Genomic DNA, 18,205 nt, shown 5'->3' with positions numbered 1-18,205 from the left:
CAACCAATTGAGTTGGGTGGCAGACGGCCCCTTCAGGTGGGGAGGGGCTCCTGGCTCGGCATGGTTGCTGCCTGCTGACTGTTTCTTCCCAGCTGTGGTCCCTGCTCCAGCTATGTCTGTTTGGAACTTCCGGGCTAGTAGCCTTTTTGGGGTGGCAGGGCATGAGTGAGACTTGGGGGACGTTGTGGGCACTTCTGATGTCAGCAGTCACACTGTAGCCAATTAAGACCATCCTGCCAACTGCCCCCCAACCCCAACTCCGACCACAGAGCCTGCTAAGCTGGGGCCAGGGGTCTGTGGGAGGCTGACCTTGAGTGGGGTCTGGTCTTCCCCTGGCACATGTCCATCACTATCCCCAGCCCCTGCAGAGGGGACAGACTTCTTTTCAGGCAGTGATGCCATCTGTGCCAGCCGGTGGAGGGCGGTGGGAGGGAGAAGCTGCAGGGCTGGGGCAACTCTTCTTCGTCATCCCTAGGCCTGCCAAACTGGCAGGAGAGATCACCTAATTGAGGATTAAGGATTAATTGTGATCTGCCAGGCAAGTGGTACTGAGGCTGCTGCAGCCAGCCCTGGCACCTCGGTACTAAGCTCTGGGCTGGGGCGGAGCACCGGTGGCTGCCTGCCTACTCTGTCTCAAGGCTATCTTGTCAGCCACAGAGATGGTGAGGACCAGACACAAGCACTGAAAGCTTCCTCCCAGCAGGTGGGAACACCTGGTCAGGCCACGCTCTACAGACCAGCCAGGACTTGGCCGTAGTTCGAAGAGCCTGGGGCCTGTCTTGGGTCCACGCTGACCTGGTGGCACCCTTTCTTGTTGGCACTGTGACTTTATAGTCCCCAGGCCTTGGTGCAAGTCCCACCTCTGCTTCATCCTAATGTGTGTGACTTTATGCCAGTTCCTCATCCTCCCAGAGACTTGTGGTGCCTGGCAAAGGGGCTGGATCATCCTGGGGGCCACAGGGGGTCATGACCAGTTTCTGAATAGGAGTGTGATGAAATGCAAATGGCAGTTTAGGAAGAATAATCCAGTGCTGCATGGACTGGAGGGGAGAGATGGCAGTGGAGCGGCGTGACTTCCAGCAAGTCGCTGGGACTTGGCCTCCGGGGGTCCTCAATCTGGAAAATGGGGCCATGAAGACCATGGCAGGGGTGGAGTGAGGAAATGTGTCATTTGGTTTTCCCAGGAAGCAGACATTAAGATGAAGTTAGAGAGACAAAAAAGAGAAAGCAGGAAGAAGCAGGATTGGGCAGGAGAGCCTCTGATTCGAGGCTGATCTGACCACACCTCGGCTAACCTGGAGGGGAGCTCAGAGCACAGACCACCTGCAAGAGGAGCCTCCCATTAGTCAAAAACGTGCGCAGCCTGGTCCCTGCCGGCTAGGTCAGTGGCTCCCGGCTCCGGAGAAGGGCGAAGCACTAGCCCAAAAGCTGAGGTATATTCTGAAGGGGGCTGTGAGCTCACTCACTCCTCTCAGCTGACCAGCAAGTTCTTTCCTGAAGGGAGCTTTGAGCAGTATCCCTCTCAGACGAAATGAGATGGAGCGTGGGAGAAGCCCTCACGCACTGGCTCCTCTGCTGTAATCCTGGGTCCAGCAGGAGCCACTCGCAGGATGTGGGGCCACCACACACCCAGCTCCAGGAGAAACAGGTTGGATGTACTCGTCCAGGGCTGTTTCCCAGCACTTGCTCTGGGCTGGCCACAGGGTCCAGGGAAGGCCCCTGATCCAGGGAGGGACCCTAGCCACCCAAAGTTCACAGTCAAGGGAGCTTGTGGTCTAGGACTTCACTTTTGGGGACCAAATACTGGGTCTTACAAGGTGAACAAGTGAGTAGTGAAGCTATCTCCCCCAGCTCGAAGATGCTTTATTGTCAGAGAAACAGATGGGCAAGGGGGCTTGGTGGAGGAGTGGGGAGTTGGCATGAGGGCAGTCAAGGGCATTGCACACAGGCGAGGGGGTGGGGTTGTAGGGGAAAAGAGGAGGTGGGTCCCAGCGGGAGGTGATGGGCTTCCAGGAACACACTGGCAGGCAGTGGCTCTTGTCCCAAGTCCTGTCTGCTGCCTCCAGCTTCTGTGCAGGCTCAGCGAGACATCATTCGCACAAACTCTGCCATGACAAAGCCAAAGTTTTGAGTCTGCTATTCTTGACCTCCCTAGAGGTGAGGCTAATATACTGGCCTTGGGGTGGGACAGGGTGTAGTTGAGGGCAGGGCCTGCAAGGGAGTCCCCTAGATCTGGTAGCGAATAGGCCTCTGGAAGGCCTAGGAAGAGGGGCTTTGTCTTATGGGAAAAAAAAAAATCTTGTAACTGAACCTATTTTCCTCTTTGCTTTGGCCACTAGGAAGCTTGGGAACACTACTTTGGAGATTTTCTACATACTGCTTTTCCTTGGCTTCCTATTATTATTTAATCCTTATTTCCCCTCAGTTGGGACTGAAGCATAGAGGAAGAGCTGGGTCCTGGGTGGCTGCCTGGATTCACATCTTGGCTCCATCCACTTCTTTTGCTAAGGACCTACACTTTCCTAAGGACTGACTTTCTCCTCCTGCTTATGGGGCTGATAATAGTTCCTTCCTCCTGGATTCTCATGGTGATTAACTGGGAGAGGACAGAGGTGTGCTTAGCACAGGGCCTGGGGCACACCCATAATGCTCCCTTCATCACTTCTTTCTCTGTTAAAACCCTTCCAGGGGTAAGTGGTGCTGAGCGTGGTGAGTGGTGGGCAGTACCTTCAAAGTCAACCAAGCCATCCCCGTTGAGGTCAATGTCCTGGAGGATCTCGTCCACCTCCCGCTGGCTGAGGCGCTCTCCCAGCAGGGCCTTCAGGGCCGCCCGGAGCTCCCCCAGGCTGATGCAGCCATCCCCATTGGTGTCAAACTGTGGTTGCGTCGGTTGTGCCGTTGGGTTACAGATCGAATCATTCATCCAGGCAGCCCCTCTCTCACAGCAGACACGCAGTCCCCACCCGCCCTCCTGCCCCAGGGACCGCACCTCCCGGAAAGCGTCCCGCAGCTCCCTGACGCCAATCATGTCTGCGGTCTCTGCCAGTAGCTTGGGGCCCATCAGCTCCACAAAGTCTTCAAAGTCCACCTTCCCACCACCTGGAGGCCACGCCCATCAGAGACCCTTGCCCAACCCTGGCCCTCCCCTGCCCTCTGCCCTCCCCTTCTGGCCTGTGTCCCTCTCCCTTGCCCCACTAAATGGGCCTCTCTCTCCCTCTGGGCCTCACAGGCTGGGTCATCTGTATTTCCTGAGGGCTTTCCTTGAAGTTCCTGAAGAGCTCAGTTTGGTTCAAGTCCTGGCTCCAGTGACCTGGCTGTATGACCTTAGGCAAGTCACTTAACCTTTCAGAGACTCAGTTTCTTCATCTGAAAATTGGGGACAATAGTCCTTGACCCACACACCTCCCAGGGGATAGTGAGATTCTCCTGGTCATTCTGGGGGCCAACCTGTGTAGACACCCCTCTTCCCTAGGCTGTCCAGCTGTCCTGACCATGACTATGGCCTCTGGAGAACTGGGGGCGGGGCATAGCACATACTGATTTGCTGTGAAATCTCGATGAGCTCCATCTCGGTGGGCATGTAGCCCAATGTCCGCATGCAGGCTCCCAGCTCCCGGTAGCCAATATAGCCGTCCCGGTCTCGGTCAAACTCCTGGAAGGCAGCCTGCAGCTCTGCCAGGCAGGACAAGGTCAGCCCTTCCCCCATGTGCCCCTGGATCCCAGCCTGGATTGAACCTTCTCCCCTTGGTCCGATCATTTTCTCCTTTTAAACACCCATTTCTCTTTGCTGCCTCAGGGCCTTGGTACATGCTATTCTTTTAATTCATTCTTTCTGCAAATATTTAAGGGACATCTGCTATGTGCTAAGCTCTGTTCTAGGTACTGGGGATATGGCAGTGAAGAATGAGAAAGAAAGGAAGAAAAGGAAGGAAGGAAGAGAATGAAAGAAAGGAAGGAGGGAAAGAGGGAGGGAAGGAGGGAAGGAAGGAGGGAAGGAGGGAAGGAAGGAGGCAAGGAAGAAAGAGAGAAAAACAAATCCTTGACCTCATGGAGCTCACATTCTGGAACACTCTCCCCTCCTCTTTGGTCCTTATGTCACTGACTCAAGGAAGTCTTCCCTCTCAATTCAGTCCCCTTCGGCCCATTTGTTCACTTCCTTGAGAGCACTTGGCACCATTGTACTTGTAGTTGACTTATTGACATCTGTCTCTGAGGACATGGGCCAAATCTGTCCCATTTGCCACGGGCCCCAGGGCCCAGCACAGGGCCAGGCACACAGTGGGCACCTGGGAAGGGTTTGCTGAATGAACAAACGTAATGGGACTGTGACCTGCCTGGCAAAGGAGATGAGGGAACTGATCGCTGGGGGTTCTCTCAACCCCTCCCTGCTCAGTCTTGTCCCCATCTTCTTGCTCTGGTCCCCTGCAGCCTTCTTGCTCCTCATTCCTCCTGGAGATTGCTCAGGCCCCAACTCAATGCCCCCTACCCTGTATGCCCCACCCTATGCCCCCAACTCTAGAAATTCTAGTTCTTTCCCCAAAAGCTTACCTTCAATCTCCTCTGGCCGCAGCTCCCGGTCCTGAGGGGACACAGAGGGGTTAAGAACTCCTGGACCCCCTCTTGTTCTTTGAGGTCCCCTACTCAGCCCCCTACAACATGCAGGCACAGGGCCCGAGTCTGGCGCTGCTCAGACTTGGTTCCCCCCGCCATTCCTGCTGACAGGCCTGGGCATCTTGGGCCCCCCTTCCCTGTCCCCTGCCCAGATCTTTCCCAGGGTCTCCCCCCATGCCCACCCTCTTCTAGGGCCAGGAGCTCCATTTGCCAGAGGTGGGTCTGGGTTCAGGCAGAACCCTGGGCTTTGCCATGGGGGCCTCAGTGTCACTGTACATCTCTGTCCCTGTCTTGCCCCTTCCCTACCCATCCCCTTGGTGGCTGTCTCTGCCATTCTTCTGGGTCTCTCTCTGCCCCCTCTTCTTGTTTTCCTGGCATGTTTCCCCAGGACTCCCCCGTGTTTGATAATGTGTCTGTTTCTCCACTCCTCCCTACACCCCATACTCCCAGATCTCTGTGCCTTTGCTCTGAGGCCCCCACTCAAGGAGAGGAAAAATGAGGAGGCAGGCAGGCAGTGGCCGTACATACGAGCTGGGTGGCGGCAATGCTGGGCCGCAGGAAGATGCAGGCGGGCCCCACCAGGCTGCTGAGCACCGAGTAGCCCTGGATGCCTGGCCCTGGGCCCCTTTGTTCTTCAGGGTTGGGGCTGGGGCCTGGGCCGTGGCGGGAGGCCCCTGGGGGGGAGCCAAGCCACTGCCAGCGGTCCTGCAGCAGAGCCAGCCGTGAGCTGGGGCTCTGGCCCCTCTCCATCCACTCATCAGCCTCTCTTAGCTTTAGAACCCAGCACAGGATGGCGGACCCTCACCGTCAACACTCTAAGCTGTTCAGTTAAACAAACCGAGGCCCAGATAAGGCAAGAGACTTGGCCAAGGTTACTCAGAAAGCCAATGGCACAGGGAGACCCTGAGCACATCCTCCGAGTCCCTCAGGCCAAGACTAGCTGGCAGAGGACAGGGACAGCAGTAGGGACAGGGCCATTGGATGGGTGGCTGGGGGCCTGATGGGCTTAGCAGGAGAGGTCCAGTGGTCTGCAGGAGTCAAGACCAGGATGGGCCAGAGTCTGGGGGCTGCCGGGAAAAATCTCGGTCTAGGGCAATGGGAAGCAATCCCTCCATCCCCCTGCTATGCCCGACCTGTAACCCCAGCCCAGCCCTTACACAGGGCTCCACCCACCCCACCAGACCCTTCCAGGGTCCAGTCCAGCCTCCTGGCATTGGCTTCTTCCCCTTAGCCCTCCTACCTTAGGCCCCCGGCGTCGGGGCCGCTTGGCACAGTTTCCCATGGGCCCCTGAACCATGCCAGGCCTGGAGTCCCAGGGGCGGCTCAGAGCTGGGCCTCAGAGGATGCTGTGGGCTCCCACCAGCCCCCAGCCGCTCCCAGTGAGAGTCTGGAGCACTGCAGGGGATTTTCCTAGGGTTTTGTGGGGGAAGATCGGGGGTGAGTGGGCAGGCGGGGAGCCCTGGACACAGGGGCTTGGGTCCTAATCCGGGATTATCTCTGAGCATCTCTGCTGATGAGGGGGGCCACCCCGGGTGAAAGGCCCCCTGGAAGGCACAGCCTCCTCATGCCCACTCCTGAGGGTCTTCTAGACACCCCCTCTCCTGCATCCTCTCCCCCCACCTCTACCCCTAATCTCTCCCAACAGGAGAGATTTAATGTCTTGAGAAGCAGGGCCTGGACCTGGGAGGAGGAAACTGTGTGTCTGGTGTCCCAGGGCAGGCTGTCCTCCCAGAACAGCAAACCTAACCTAGGAAGCCCCTGCGCCTTCCCACCAGGACCCTTGCTCTCACCTCAGAGCATCTGCCCAGCCTGCTTGCCCTCAGCATCCTCGCCTGGACCAGCTGCCAGGCCCTTGTACTTTGCTGAGGAGCTGAGGGCAGTTGACTCTGGGCTCTGTGGGCTGGAAGCAGGGCCCAGTGAGGGCAGAGGTGGGGAGGGACGCCAGCCTCCCTGCTGGGCAGCTGACTGACTGACTGACCCCTTTGTCAACATGCCCATTCGTCTGAGTTCCCCTCCCTGGGCTCAGCCCTGGGTTTGTCCTCCAGGGCCCCAGTTGTAGTATTGGGTCCCCCCAGTTGAAGATGGCCCCACACCCCTGCCCCCTTTACCTGCCCGTAGGCGGCCTGCACCTGGGCCTCAAGCTCCTGGAGAAGTGCCTTTCGCCTGGTGGCTGCTGGGCTGGCAGGGGTCCGGCTAGGCCCGGGAGTGCCCTCAGAGGGGCTGGGGTCCCCCGTGGGGAGGCTGCCGTCTGCCGGGCTCTGGGCAAGGGCCATGGAGTCGAGGGCTTGGCACTTTCTGCTGGCTGAGGGGCACCGCCCCGCTCCGCTCTCCCTGTTCCTGGGGAGGGGGACTTAGTGGGCAGCTGTGGTGTGGTCCCCTGCCACTCTGCTCCCTGTTTGTCACTGCACTGGCTGATGGAGCCCCAGGACCTCCGAGGCCCACGTCTTCCCTAGTTCCCCAGGCCCCTCACACAGCCTCAGCCTGAAATCTTAGCCTTTCCTGCACCCGCCACCCTCCAGCCCTCACACTGGACACAGACTGCGCCTTGGGGCTCTACCGCACCACACTGTCTTTGCCGACTCTGGGTCACCTGGCTTCTCTTCATGGTCTCTGCACCTCCCCACATCCCCTTCCACCTCTGTTTCTGTGTTGCTCTCTGTCCCGGCCGCTCCAGGGGTGTCTCTCTGTGTCTGTCTCACTTGTGGTCCTCTCTGCACCCTCTGCTCCTGGCTGATATCTGTCTAGCTGTGTCTCTCTGTCCCCTCGTGCCCATCTCTTTGTCAGTTCCCTCCCTCTGTTGCATGAGACTCTCTCATATTGGTCTGTCCATCTGTCTGTCCATCCTTGCATTTCCTGTTCTCGCCATCCCTCCTCCCAGGATGCCTCCTGGATTCTGGAAAGAGCATCCCCACTCAAGCCCGCCCCAGACACGCTCCCTTCTCCTCACTCAGTGCCCCGGTACCTCTGCACTTCCCCACCGCCCGCCTCCTGCCAACGTCTCCCACCCAGCTTCTGCTGACCTCCAGCCTCCTGCTTCTCAGGGAAAAGGGTGGGGGTGGGCCTCTCCTGGCCCCTTGTCATGCCCCCAGTCCACTTACCGCCCAGCTGCCTCCTCCTCACCTCCCAGAATGAGGTCAGTTGTCCTGCCCCAGCCCGGCTTCAGGCCTCTCATGATTTATTTACCTGCCCCCTGCACCAGCCTTTGTCCGAGGGAACTAGATCCTGCCAGGCACCTGCCACCTGAGCTGGTGGCTCTGGCCTCTCTTGGCCATGCATGGCCATCTGTTCATGTATTCCTTTTGCAAACATCTGAGGTCTGCTGGGATCCAGCCCGGGGACAGTTGCTGGGGCCACACGATAGACCCTGTCTGCCCTGAAGACCCTGCTCTCAGACACATCTAATTCAGAAAAGGGCCAACAGACAGTCCCCAAGTGTTTGGGGGCACTGACCAAAGCTTCAGGAATGCTTCCTGGAGCGGATGAGGCACTGCCCACCAATATTTAACTTGGTCCTGGGCAAGTCCCGGGGTTCCCGACAGGGATCAGCTGTGAACTGGAGTGTTCCAGGCAATGAATTCCAGCAGGGTATGTGAGGGGAGGCCCTCAGGAAGAAATCAGGGTCAGTGGCCCCTGGAAAGGATGTGTGTGGCAAGAGACTGGAGAAGACGTCAGAGAGGCTCCATCCTCAGCAAATGTTTGTGGAGGCTCTGCCTTCCTGGGTGCTGGAAACCAGTCCCTGCCTCCTGCAAACTCCCACGTGGTGGGAGCTGCATATTCAGCAAACCCAGAATGAGATGGAAGGCTAAGTGCAGGGAGGGACCCAAGAGGAGGATGGAGAGGGAAGAGAACGGGGACCTTGCTGTGACAGGGGGCTGAGGAAGTGACCTGTGAGCCAGGACCACAGGGATGAAGGGAGTGACCACATGAAGGAGGGCAGCCATGCAGGCAGAGGCAACAGCTCCCACAAAGCCCTGAGTGGGTGTGAGGATCATCCTTCAGTTCCTCTGCACCTCAGGTCACAGCTCCCCCCAGAGGCCAGGAGTGCACTGTGTCCCCAGCAGCACTGCAAACATCCCTCAGAGACAGGAATTCTCTTGTTTTCTGCAAGGTCGTAGATGGGGAAGCTGGATGGATGAATGAATGGGCAGTGGGGTGGCTGACTGGATGGAAGGATGGGTAGATGATTTGAAGGGCCGGTGGTTAAATGGTTGGTAGGTAGATGAATGGTTGCATAGATAGATGGTTGGATGGATGGTTAACTGGATGGATAGATGAGTGGACGAGGAGATGGATGGAGAGACAAGTAGAGGATGATTGGGTAGGTAAATGAGATGATGGGTAAATGGGTAGGTGGATGTTTTGACAGACTACTGGTCTAACGTTTGGTTGTTGGATGGCTGGATGATTGGGTAGATGGTTCTGTAGATGGATAGACAGATAGGTGGAGGTGGGTAGATGGCTGGGTGGATAGACTGCTGGTGAAGGTCTTATATCCTTCATTAAGAGTCCATTAGGAGGGGGGAGGGTATAGCTTAGTGGTAGAGTGTTGTGCTTAGCATGCACAAGGTCCTGGGTTTGATCCCCAGTACCTCTATTAAAAAATAATAATTTAAATAAATAGATAAACCTAAGTACCTCCCCCCAAAATAAAAAAAGAGTAGAGAAGACCAAAATTAAAAAAAAAAAAAGAGTCCGTTAGGGTGGAGGCCATGTCTTACCTATTGCGGTGTCTCCCCTGACATCTAGCTCACTCGCTGCAGAGACATATAACCAGCGTGTGAATGGAGACTGCGTCTGTCTATCTCCCCTGCTCTGAGCTGTGATTCCTCTGATGGCAAAAATGATGGATGACTCTTTCTCCACCCACAAGCCAAACCCAGGCTCGGCACTGGGAAACACCACACACAGAACCACACTGAGATATCACTACACGCTCACTAGGATGGCTGAAGTGAAAAAAGACAGATGACAACAATTGTTGGTGAGGATGTGGAGAAGTTGGAACCTTCATATGCTGCTGTTGGGTTAATAAAATGGTGCAGCCACTTTGGAAAAGACTCTGGCAGTTCCTCAAAATGAGTTGCCATATGACCCAGCAATTTTACTCCTGGGTACATACACAAAGCAATTGAAAACATAACTTCACACAAACATTTGTACACAACTGTGTACAGCAGCGTTATTCGTAACAGCCAAAAAATGAAACAACCCAAATGTCCATCAATGCATAAGTGAATAAAGAAAAAGTGTTATCTCACCCAATTTTATTTGGCCACAGAAAGGAATGATGTATTGCACGGGGTACAGCATAGATGAACTTGAAGACACCCTGCTGAGTGAAAGCAGCCAGACACAAAAGGCCACATAGTGTATGATTCTGTTTATATGAAACATCCAGAACAGACAAATCCATAGTGACAAAATAGATTGGTGGTTGTCAAGGGATGGGGCGCGGGGGAGTGAAGTATGACTGCTAATGGGTACAAGGTTTCTTTTGAGGATGATGACAATGTTCTGGAATTAGTGGTGATGATTGCACAACACTGAATATGCTAAAGACCACAGAACGCAGGCTTTAAGAGGGTGACTTTCATGTAGCAATAAAGTGCTTACATATATTTTAAAACCCACCAAAGACAGGTACTGATGTGTACATGGACTGGAGGTCGGAGGTGGACACAGGGAGGTGCCTGGCCCTGTCGGCTGGGAAAGCTATGCTTCTGGGCCCCAGAGGAGGCCCCAGGGTAGCGACAGACCTAAGCCACAGGCTGGGCCTGTGGGTAAGAGCAGCCACCACAGCACAGCGCCAAGCCATCCTGGGGGCTGCCTGCCCAGGGGACCTGCACGTGACGGCTGGAGAGAGCGAGCCGGCAGGAGGCTGCCCCGGGTCTGTGATGCTTGTGCGCAAAAGGAGCACATGCCAGCTCCAGGCCAGAGCAGATAAATGGACCTCCCTGAGCCTCGGTGTCTGCTTCTGCGTAGCGGGAGCGTGACTCCCTCCCTCCCAGGGTACTGTGGAGATGAAGTGAAACCATTTATACGACAGCTCTTTGTAAGCTGCTAAATGCTGGGCAGATGTTCTTTCAGCTGTGAGTCAGAGACGGAACCCAGCTCCAGCGCCCCCCTCCCACTCCCAGCCCCAGGCAGCTGTGGGCTCCAATGAGGCTAAGGGGTCCTCCCGATTAGGCATGTTTGGTGTTTTCCTGTGCTTTGGGTGGACACCTCCACACCTGGGAAGGATGCCTTCCTCTTTCCTTGGGGCTCTGAGAGGGAAACCAGGCTGAGTTAGTCTCCCAAGGAAGACCGCCACTGCCCAGCCCGACCCCCAGCCACCGGGAAGGGGAGCCAGGAGAACCGGGCTCGGGGTGAAGATGCGCCTGCAGGGAGGCCGGCATGGGGCTCTGCCTGGAAGCATACAGCCCTCCCAGGGCCAGGAGGCCCTGCTCGTTCCAGTCCATCCAGTCTTTTCAACCACTCACATCTCCAGGCTCAGTCTGTATTTGGAGAGTACAGAGCATGTAGACTCGGTCAAAAACCGGTTTGAAGATTACAGGGCCTTGCAGAAAAAAGAATGAGGGTTAGAAGTGAGACCCCTGAAGCCAACCAGACCTGTACACTAGCTGTGTGACCTTGGGAAAGTCACTCTGTGCTTCAGTTTCCTCCTCTGTAAAGCGGAATCAGTACAGGCCCAAGTCTTAGGGTTTTAATATCTGTAAAGCTCTCAACACAGACCTCTAAGGGTTTGCTATTTTTATCATGGAGACAGGATGTGTAAATGGATGTTTATTGAAATTCATTCATGCATGCCAAAAGCATTTATGCGGCACCTACTGTGTGCAGGTGCTCAATCCTGGCCCTCTGAGGGCCCTGAGAAGTTCTGTGTGTTTGGTGTGGAGAGGAGGTGGGTGCATCTTGTAAAGCCACAGCCCAGCAGGCAGGATGCACCCCTGCAGACGAGCAGGTGCGCCCATCCGGCCCCGCCTCGCCACACCCAGCCTCGCCCAGGACCAAAATCCGCCGGGTGACTTGGCGCATCCCTGGGGTGGGGCGGCGGGGGTGGAGCTGGACCATAAATATCAGGCCTCTGGGCTCCTCCCCACTTCCTGCAGCCCTTGCGCTCCACCGCCGCCAGTGAGTAGGGTCCAAACAGGGTGGAGGGCGGGGCCGGCTGAGCCACCCCCTCTCTTGGGGGTCTGACCCCTGACCAGGCTGCCGGCCCCTGGGCCCTGCATCCCCGCGGGGTCCTCCTTCAACGTCCTGTCTGTCTCTCCTAGTGCCGCCCTACACCATCTTCTACTTCCCCACCCGAGGTGTGGTCACTGCTCCTTCAGGAGGGCGAAGGGCACAGACAGTGCACCGGCCGGACTCACAGGCTGCTCCCAGGGCTCTGGCCAGGGCTGGAGGCAGGATGAGGGAGGCCGGGGGCGGGGCCGGGATCGCCGGGTCTGGCCAGGGCCAGCTCTCCTCGTGGCTGCATCCTCTTGGGGCCACAGGTGGTGCACTGTATCCGTCTCTGGTCCCTTCCTGGGGCACTGTGGGCTGGGGTCTCTGTTCCTGTCCACCTCACTAAGACACTGCACGGGCTGAGGGCTCCGTTCTTTCTCCACAGTTCATCTTTGCTGCATCAGCCTCCCAAGCTAGGGTTTCTATCCTGTCCCCATGTCCAGTCCCCATTATCGGGACTCCCCCAGGGCACTGCCTGGCTGGGGTCTCTGCCCATCCCCGCTACCCGGTCCTCGCTTCCCCCAGGGCGCTGTGAGGCCATGCGCATGCTGCTAGCTGACCAGGGCCAGAGCTGGAAGGAGGAGGTGGTGACCAAGGAGACCTGGCTGCAGGGCCCACTCAAGGCCTCCTGTGTGAGTGACTGCGTCAGGCAGGGCAGGTACTGGGCCTTTGCCAGGCAACAGTAGGTGGGGGGCAGCTGAGCTCTGCGTCCCTCACCGAACCATCCCTCCTTCCAGCTGTACGGGCAGCTCCCCAAGTTCCAGGACGGAGACCTCACCCTGTACCAGTCCAATGCCATCCTCCGACACCTGGGCCGCTCACTTGGTGAGTCCTGAGGTCGAAGGCAACCCAGACCAGAAAAGCACCTGACAGGTCCCAGCAAGATGTCCTGGAGCCGAGCTGCTGTACCTGCAGCCACCAGTCCTGCCCAGCTGGAGGGTGGACCAAAGGGTCCCCAAGGAAGGGGCAGGGCCTGGGTTAGGATGGGTCTGGGTTATAGGGCTGAGGCTGCCAGTCCACTTGGGCAGGGGTCTTACATCTCAGGCTAGCCCCTAGCCAGGCTGTTAGGGGCTGTTTCTTGGATGACAGCTCAGAAGCAGTTACCAGCTGCCACGTGTGTGCCGCTGTAGGCTAGAGGCCACTGTGGCTGTTGCCAGGGGACTCCAAGCAGACCTCCTGCCCATTTCTTCCTGCTCTGGCCTCACCTGAATCTGGAAACCCATGCTCACAGTGAGCAAGCTTGTGGCCTTGTTTCAAGTGTGGCAGGAATATGGGTGAGGGAGGTGGCTGCCTCTTCTTTGGCTAGCTTGGGGGTGTCCAGAAAAGCCCTGGGTCCCCGGGAGGATGTGGCAATCAGGGAACAGGACAGAAGAGCAGTGGGAGCAGCCAGGCCCAGGCTCAGCCTAACTTCTGCAGGACCCAGGGTAAGAGGACAGAGGCCTCCAGCGTCGGCCTGCCTCCCCCTCTCCCACTCCATGCTGTCCTGCACTGCAGAGGGACACACCAGTCTGCATGCCACATTCTGTCCAGGCCCCACAAACGGCCACCCCTCAGGCCTAGGGAGGCATGCATCAGAGGCTCAGTCCACCCTTGTAGGGGGACAACCTGGAGGAGAGGCTTGGGGCTATTTGGGCAGAGAGTTCCTGAGTCCCAGGGACCTAAGATGTGGCCCCGAAGGCAGCGTGGGCTTCAGCTACGTACGTTCCCTTGCACTCATGGAGATGGGAGCTGCAGAGTTGGGCAGAACAATGCAAGGGATCTGAGGCCTGTGGGCTTTGGGGAAAGAGGCGAGCAGAGGGGCACCCGCCTGGGCAGAACTGACATGCTGCCTGTTGGCTGACCCAGGGCTCTACGGCAAAGACCAGCGGGAGGCAGCGCTGGTGGACATGGTGAACGATGGCGTGGAGGACCTCCGCAGGCACTGCGGCCACCTCATCCACCACAGCTGTGTGAGTGGCTGGTGCTGAGGGCTGGGGCTGGGAGGCCGCCCTGGCCAGACGCGCTGAATGCCGCCACTGAGGTCGCTCCTTTCTGCAGGAGGAGGGCAAGGCCCAGTATGTTCAGGAGCTGCCGAGGCACCTGAAGCCTTTTGAAACCCTGCTGTCCCAGAACCAGGGGGGCCAGGCCTTCATCGTGAGCGACCAGGTGAGTGCTGGGTCCGACCCATTATAGGTCCGTTTCTCAGAAGGGCAAACTGAGACCCAGAGCAGGGCCATGACTCTGTCAAGCACCCCCCCTTTAAAAATTTTTTTAAAATGGGGTTTGTTCTAGAGTTCTTGGTGTAATTTGAGTGCAAATCCTTTATCAGATATGTATTTTGCAAATATATTTCAGTTTGTGGCTTGTCTTTTGGCTTTCTGAATCAGACATTTCATAGAATTTAGAATTTTTGAAGTCATGTTCAGAATTTTATTTCTTTTGTGGATAGGCTTTTGGGGTTTTGTGTTAAACTTCATCACCAAACCCAAGGTTAGGTAGATTTTCTTCTCTATTTTCATCTACAGTTTTTATAGTTTTACATTTGAAATTTGTTTAATGGACAATTTTGAGTGAATTTTGGCATAAATTGTAAAATGTGTGTCTACATCTTTTTTGATTGCTTCTGGTTTCCAATTAATTATTCTGTAACTATTTTTGGAGAAGTCATGGGATATTTGGTTTCATTTCAGTTTGAGCTTCCAAATTTAGTGGATTTGGCAGGTTGCCATTGGAGAAGCCAGTGTTCCCAGCCACCCCTCTCTCTCCTGACCCTGCTCAAGCCTCTTGGCGCCCCCTGCCCTGCAGATCTCCTTCGCGGACTACAACCTGCTGGATTTGCTACTGAGTCACCAGGTCCTGGTCCCTGGCTGCCTGGACTCCTTCCCGCTGCTCTCGGCCTATGTGACCCGCCTCAATACCCGGCCCAAGCTCAAGGCCTTCCTAGCCTCCCCTGAGCATGTTAACCGCCCCATCTTTGGAGGCCGCAAGATATGAGCCCAGTCAGCCTCCCCTGGGAGAAGGGCTGCCCAGGGAACCAATAAACACGGTGAGAGGACAGCTGTGCTGTGATCACTGAGGGGCTGGGTGGCCACAGGGGGTCTCCTGCCCCTTCCCAGGGGAGGATGAGGGCTGGTTTGGGCCCTGGAAAAGCTTCAGGCCTCCAGAGCTGCCAGGAGACAAAGAGAAGTTCCAAGTCCAGAGAGGAAGATGAGACTCCAAACCTCAAAGATCCATCCTGGAGGACTTCCTGCAGGAGGCGGTTGACCTCCCAGGGACACTCCTAGTTATGGCAACCTGGGGAACCATCTCCATCTGAGAGAAGGGCAGTTGTGAATGTAACAGACAAACCCTGCCTTCGGTGTGATGAGTTCCATCACCTGGGCACATGCAGGGTGGTTGGTCTCTGCAGGCTCAGGTGCTGTGCATACACTACACTTGGGAGTGACACACACACTTGGGTGTTTCACACACCTGTCGATGTTGCCCGTTCTCATGTGATACCCACAGTCATCCCCAGGCTGTATGGCAGGTGGCCAGCAGGGCCCAGGTATGTGACTGAAGGCAGACCTGGGAGCTCTGGGTTTGTCGTGCTGCTTGGGGACCTGACGGGAGTCAAGGGGTCTCCTCCAGCTCTGGGGAGCCCCTGTCAGCCTGAGGTGGGAGTCCCCGCCCATCTCCCCGGCCAGAAAGGCTATGACCGCCTCCTGCCTGGCTCCCTCCACCTGCCCAGCACCTCCTGCTGGCTCATCAGACAATGTGGATTCAGACAATTCCAGAAGGCCTGGCACTGCCTGTGCGAAGCTCTCAGTGGCTCCTTGCTGCCCTCCTGGCAAAGACCACAGCCTGATGAGCCTGGCAGGCCTTCTTGACATGACCTCCCCGATCTCTAGAACATTCCCCACCCACCTGCCTGGTTCACATTTAGAGCTGCTCTCAGCTCTCCAGACAGCTAAGCTCTGCCCCTCCCAACCTTTGTCCCTGTGACCCCCACGGCCACGCACTTCAGTGCTCACTTCACTGCCCCTCTGCAGCGGCCAGGTGCCCTGAGCCTGCTGCCTCTACCTCTGTGGGGTCCTGGCCTGCCCCGTTGTCTCCCCTCCAACCCTCCTCCTGTGAGGTCAGAGGCCGGATCAGGTTCATTTCTGTCTCCCCTGCCCCCAAGTGAGGTGGCTGACTCACCTTTACCTGTCAGGAAGTGGGTGTGCAAACACCAGCAAGAGCCAACTCTTTATGTCCAGAACTCTCCATGGGAGAGGCTGCAGGGCCTCAGTCACCCACCCATGCTCTCTCTCTCCCTCCCTCCCTCATCAGCCAAGTCTGTTTTATAAGGGTCCCCTATCAGAGGCCTGTCTGTGTTCACAGACCTGGTGCCCCCACTCCATGCTGGCCCTACACCGGGGACTTAGTTATCTCACTGAACCCCCAAGGGAGGAAGCCAGAACTCAGAGAGGTAAGGCAGCTTGTCCAAGGCCACAACGGGAGAGCTGGAATCCAAACCCGAGGCTGAGTAACTCCCAGGTGGTCCTTGGAAAGGGAAGTAGAGAGGGGGTTGGGGCTGGAGGAGAGAGCAGGAAGAAGGCCAGTTTCAGGGGCAGGAATGAGCCAGGCACGGGCAGGGGCCAGAGGCTCCCGGGGTGGGGCAGAGTGGGCAGGGGCACTGGAGTCCACAGTGGAGCCACACTTTGGACTTGGAGTTGACTCCCAGGGCACAGGGGTCACTGCAGGCTTTTGAGGCCTGCAGCCCCACAGCCTGTGAGCCCCCTCGGTGTCCCGGGCATTCAGCAGAGCGTGTGCAGCCCCCAGCCCCACCTGGTGCGAGGAGGGCCGACAGCCCTGGCCGGTGTGCGTGATGGAGAATGCCAACACCCAGGGCCACGTGGTTCATGGCACAGGCAGACGGGACAGTGGCCAAGGGAGGCCACCTGGGGGACACTCAGGCGTCCTGCAGTCCCAGGACAGCAGGAGGAAAGTGGCTCTTTTGAAAACTTCCTGCAACCAACTGCTTCCACTTTCTTTGGGGTGACTGGGCTGGATGTTTTGATTGCGCGGCTCTGTGACCCCAAGAAGGTGCCTGGAAGAGGCCCCTGCAGCTGAGAGGAGGGACTCCAGGGAGGGGCAGGGCCTCGGTTTGGGAGTCTGGGGACTGTTGTGAGCTGGTGCAGCAAGGACAGGGGTGGTGAGATCAGCAGGTGGGGGAGAGGCTGGGAGCCCCCCTAGCTGGAGAGGCAGCAGGTGACGCCTGGCCTGAGCTCCCTCAAAGCAGTGCCCAGAGCATTTCACATGTATCGACTCATTTGATCCTCACAAAAGAACCCACTTAGTAGAGGCTATAAATATCCTCATTTTACAGAGGAGGAAGCGAGGCACAGAGAGGCGAGATGACCTCCTTGAGGGCGTGCAGCTGGTGAGGAGGCCAAGCCAGGATTCGAACTCAGGCTCTCTGGTATAGGGTGACTGCAGTCCCCAGCAGGAAGCTGGTAACTCTGGTGACCCCCCTAATTATATGGGGGACAGGAACCCTAGGAGAAAGGTTGGGCTTCCAGCCTGTCAGGGTGGAGGTGGGACTGGGTCCAGTTTGAAGGCTGGAACATTTACGGATTGACGGCCAAGTTTGCTCCCCAGCTAGGGAGGAATGACGTGGCAGTTACAGACTAAAAGTACTGGTCCTCCTGGCAGCTCCTGGTCCCCAGTCAGCTGCTGTCAGGTCAGAAGAGGTGGAATTAGGGGGATGATCAGTGCATGCAAGGGTTTACCCTTTGGTGACAGCTGTGGGACTCAAGAGTCTCTCCTGGGGTACCAGCCTGGGGAGAATGGGGATGGGGGTGCAGGGGGTCACCCCAGACCTCAGGGGTAGAACTCGAGGCTGCTTTGAGGCTTTACGTCCAGGTCTTAGCCTGTGGGTCTCACTCCCCCAGCCACACCATACAGGCAGGGAAGCTGTGGGAACTTTAGCTCAGTCCCTGCCAGCCTCGTCCCTTGCCTCCCTCACCTTTTCCCTGCTCTGTCAAGGTCCCAGATGACTTTGGCTTGGGCTCCATTCCCCTCTCCAGCCCACTCCCCCTGAATCCACTTGGTGAGCCGCTGAAAGACTCCTTTCCCTGCCCTGGAGGTCTGCCCTCGCCCAGATGGACAACCTCTCTGGGCCTGTTTCTTCTTCTGACATCCTGGGAGGTCACAAAGTACCACACTGTTTACCAAGCACCTCCTAGGTGCCAGACACTTAGCAGGTCTTAAAATCTCCATTTTACAAATGAGAAGATTGTGGTCAGAGCTGAAATATGCACCGAAGCCCAGCTTTTCCCCCCAAAAGCCTCAGAAAATGCTCTCAAATGTGCTCTGGCCGAATCTAGTTATCTACAAAGCGGTTATTTAAAATGTTAATGCTAGTAAA

At 56.8% G+C, this 18,205-nt stretch overlaps 2 protein-coding genes across 5 annotated transcripts; one reads left to right on the top strand and one right to left on the bottom strand.

Annotated features, from left to right (window-relative positions):
• Nucleotides 1-1,876: 1,876 nt before the first annotated feature.
• Nucleotides 1,877-5,908, bottom strand: CABP2 (calcium binding protein 2). 2 transcript variants are annotated; one of them, XM_010956736.3, is made up of 7 exons: nucleotides 5,852-5,908; nucleotides 5,140-5,316; nucleotides 4,549-4,579; nucleotides 3,538-3,672; nucleotides 2,990-3,099; nucleotides 2,728-2,875; nucleotides 1,877-2,105 (listed from the first exon to the last, which is right to left on the bottom strand). In XM_010956736.3, the coding sequence occupies exons 1-7, from the start codon at nucleotides 5,906-5,908 to the stop codon at nucleotides 2,080-2,082; spliced, it is 684 nt and encodes a 227-aa protein (XP_010955038.2). In that variant the 3' UTR covers nucleotides 1,877-2,079. The 2 variants fall into 2 exon arrangements, with proteins under 2 accessions (XP_010955038.2, XP_010955039.2); XM_010956737.3 differs by lacking the exon at nucleotides 5,140-5,316.
• Nucleotides 5,909-11,683: 5,775 nt separating this feature from the next.
• Nucleotides 11,684-14,871, top strand: LOC105070345 (glutathione S-transferase P). Of its 3 annotated transcripts, none has more exons than XM_010956738.3 (7): nucleotides 11,684-11,742; nucleotides 11,886-11,921; nucleotides 12,361-12,467; nucleotides 12,573-12,660; nucleotides 13,681-13,784; nucleotides 13,873-13,980; nucleotides 14,620-14,871. In XM_010956738.3, coding segments are annotated over exons 1-7 (633 nt in total). In that variant the 5' UTR covers nucleotides 11,684-11,741; the 3' UTR covers nucleotides 14,809-14,871. The 3 variants fall into 3 exon arrangements, with proteins under 3 accessions (XP_010955040.2, XP_045373869.2, XP_074229103.1); XM_045517913.2 differs by having other exon boundaries at nucleotides 14,505-14,871; XM_074373002.1 differs by lacking the exons at nucleotides 11,684-11,742; nucleotides 11,886-11,921 and adding an exon at nucleotides 11,952-12,104.
• The last annotated feature ends 3,334 nt before the right edge of the window (nucleotides 14,872-18,205 follow it).

Source organism: Camelus bactrianus, chromosome 10, assembly GCF_048773025.1.
Source record: "Camelus bactrianus isolate YW-2024 breed Bactrian camel chromosome 10, ASM4877302v1, whole genome shotgun sequence".
NCBI lineage: Eukaryota > Metazoa > Chordata > Mammalia > Artiodactyla > Camelidae > Camelus > Camelus bactrianus.
The sequence above is the reverse complement of the archived record's forward strand: the minus strand, read 5'-3'. Positions and strand labels throughout refer to the sequence as shown.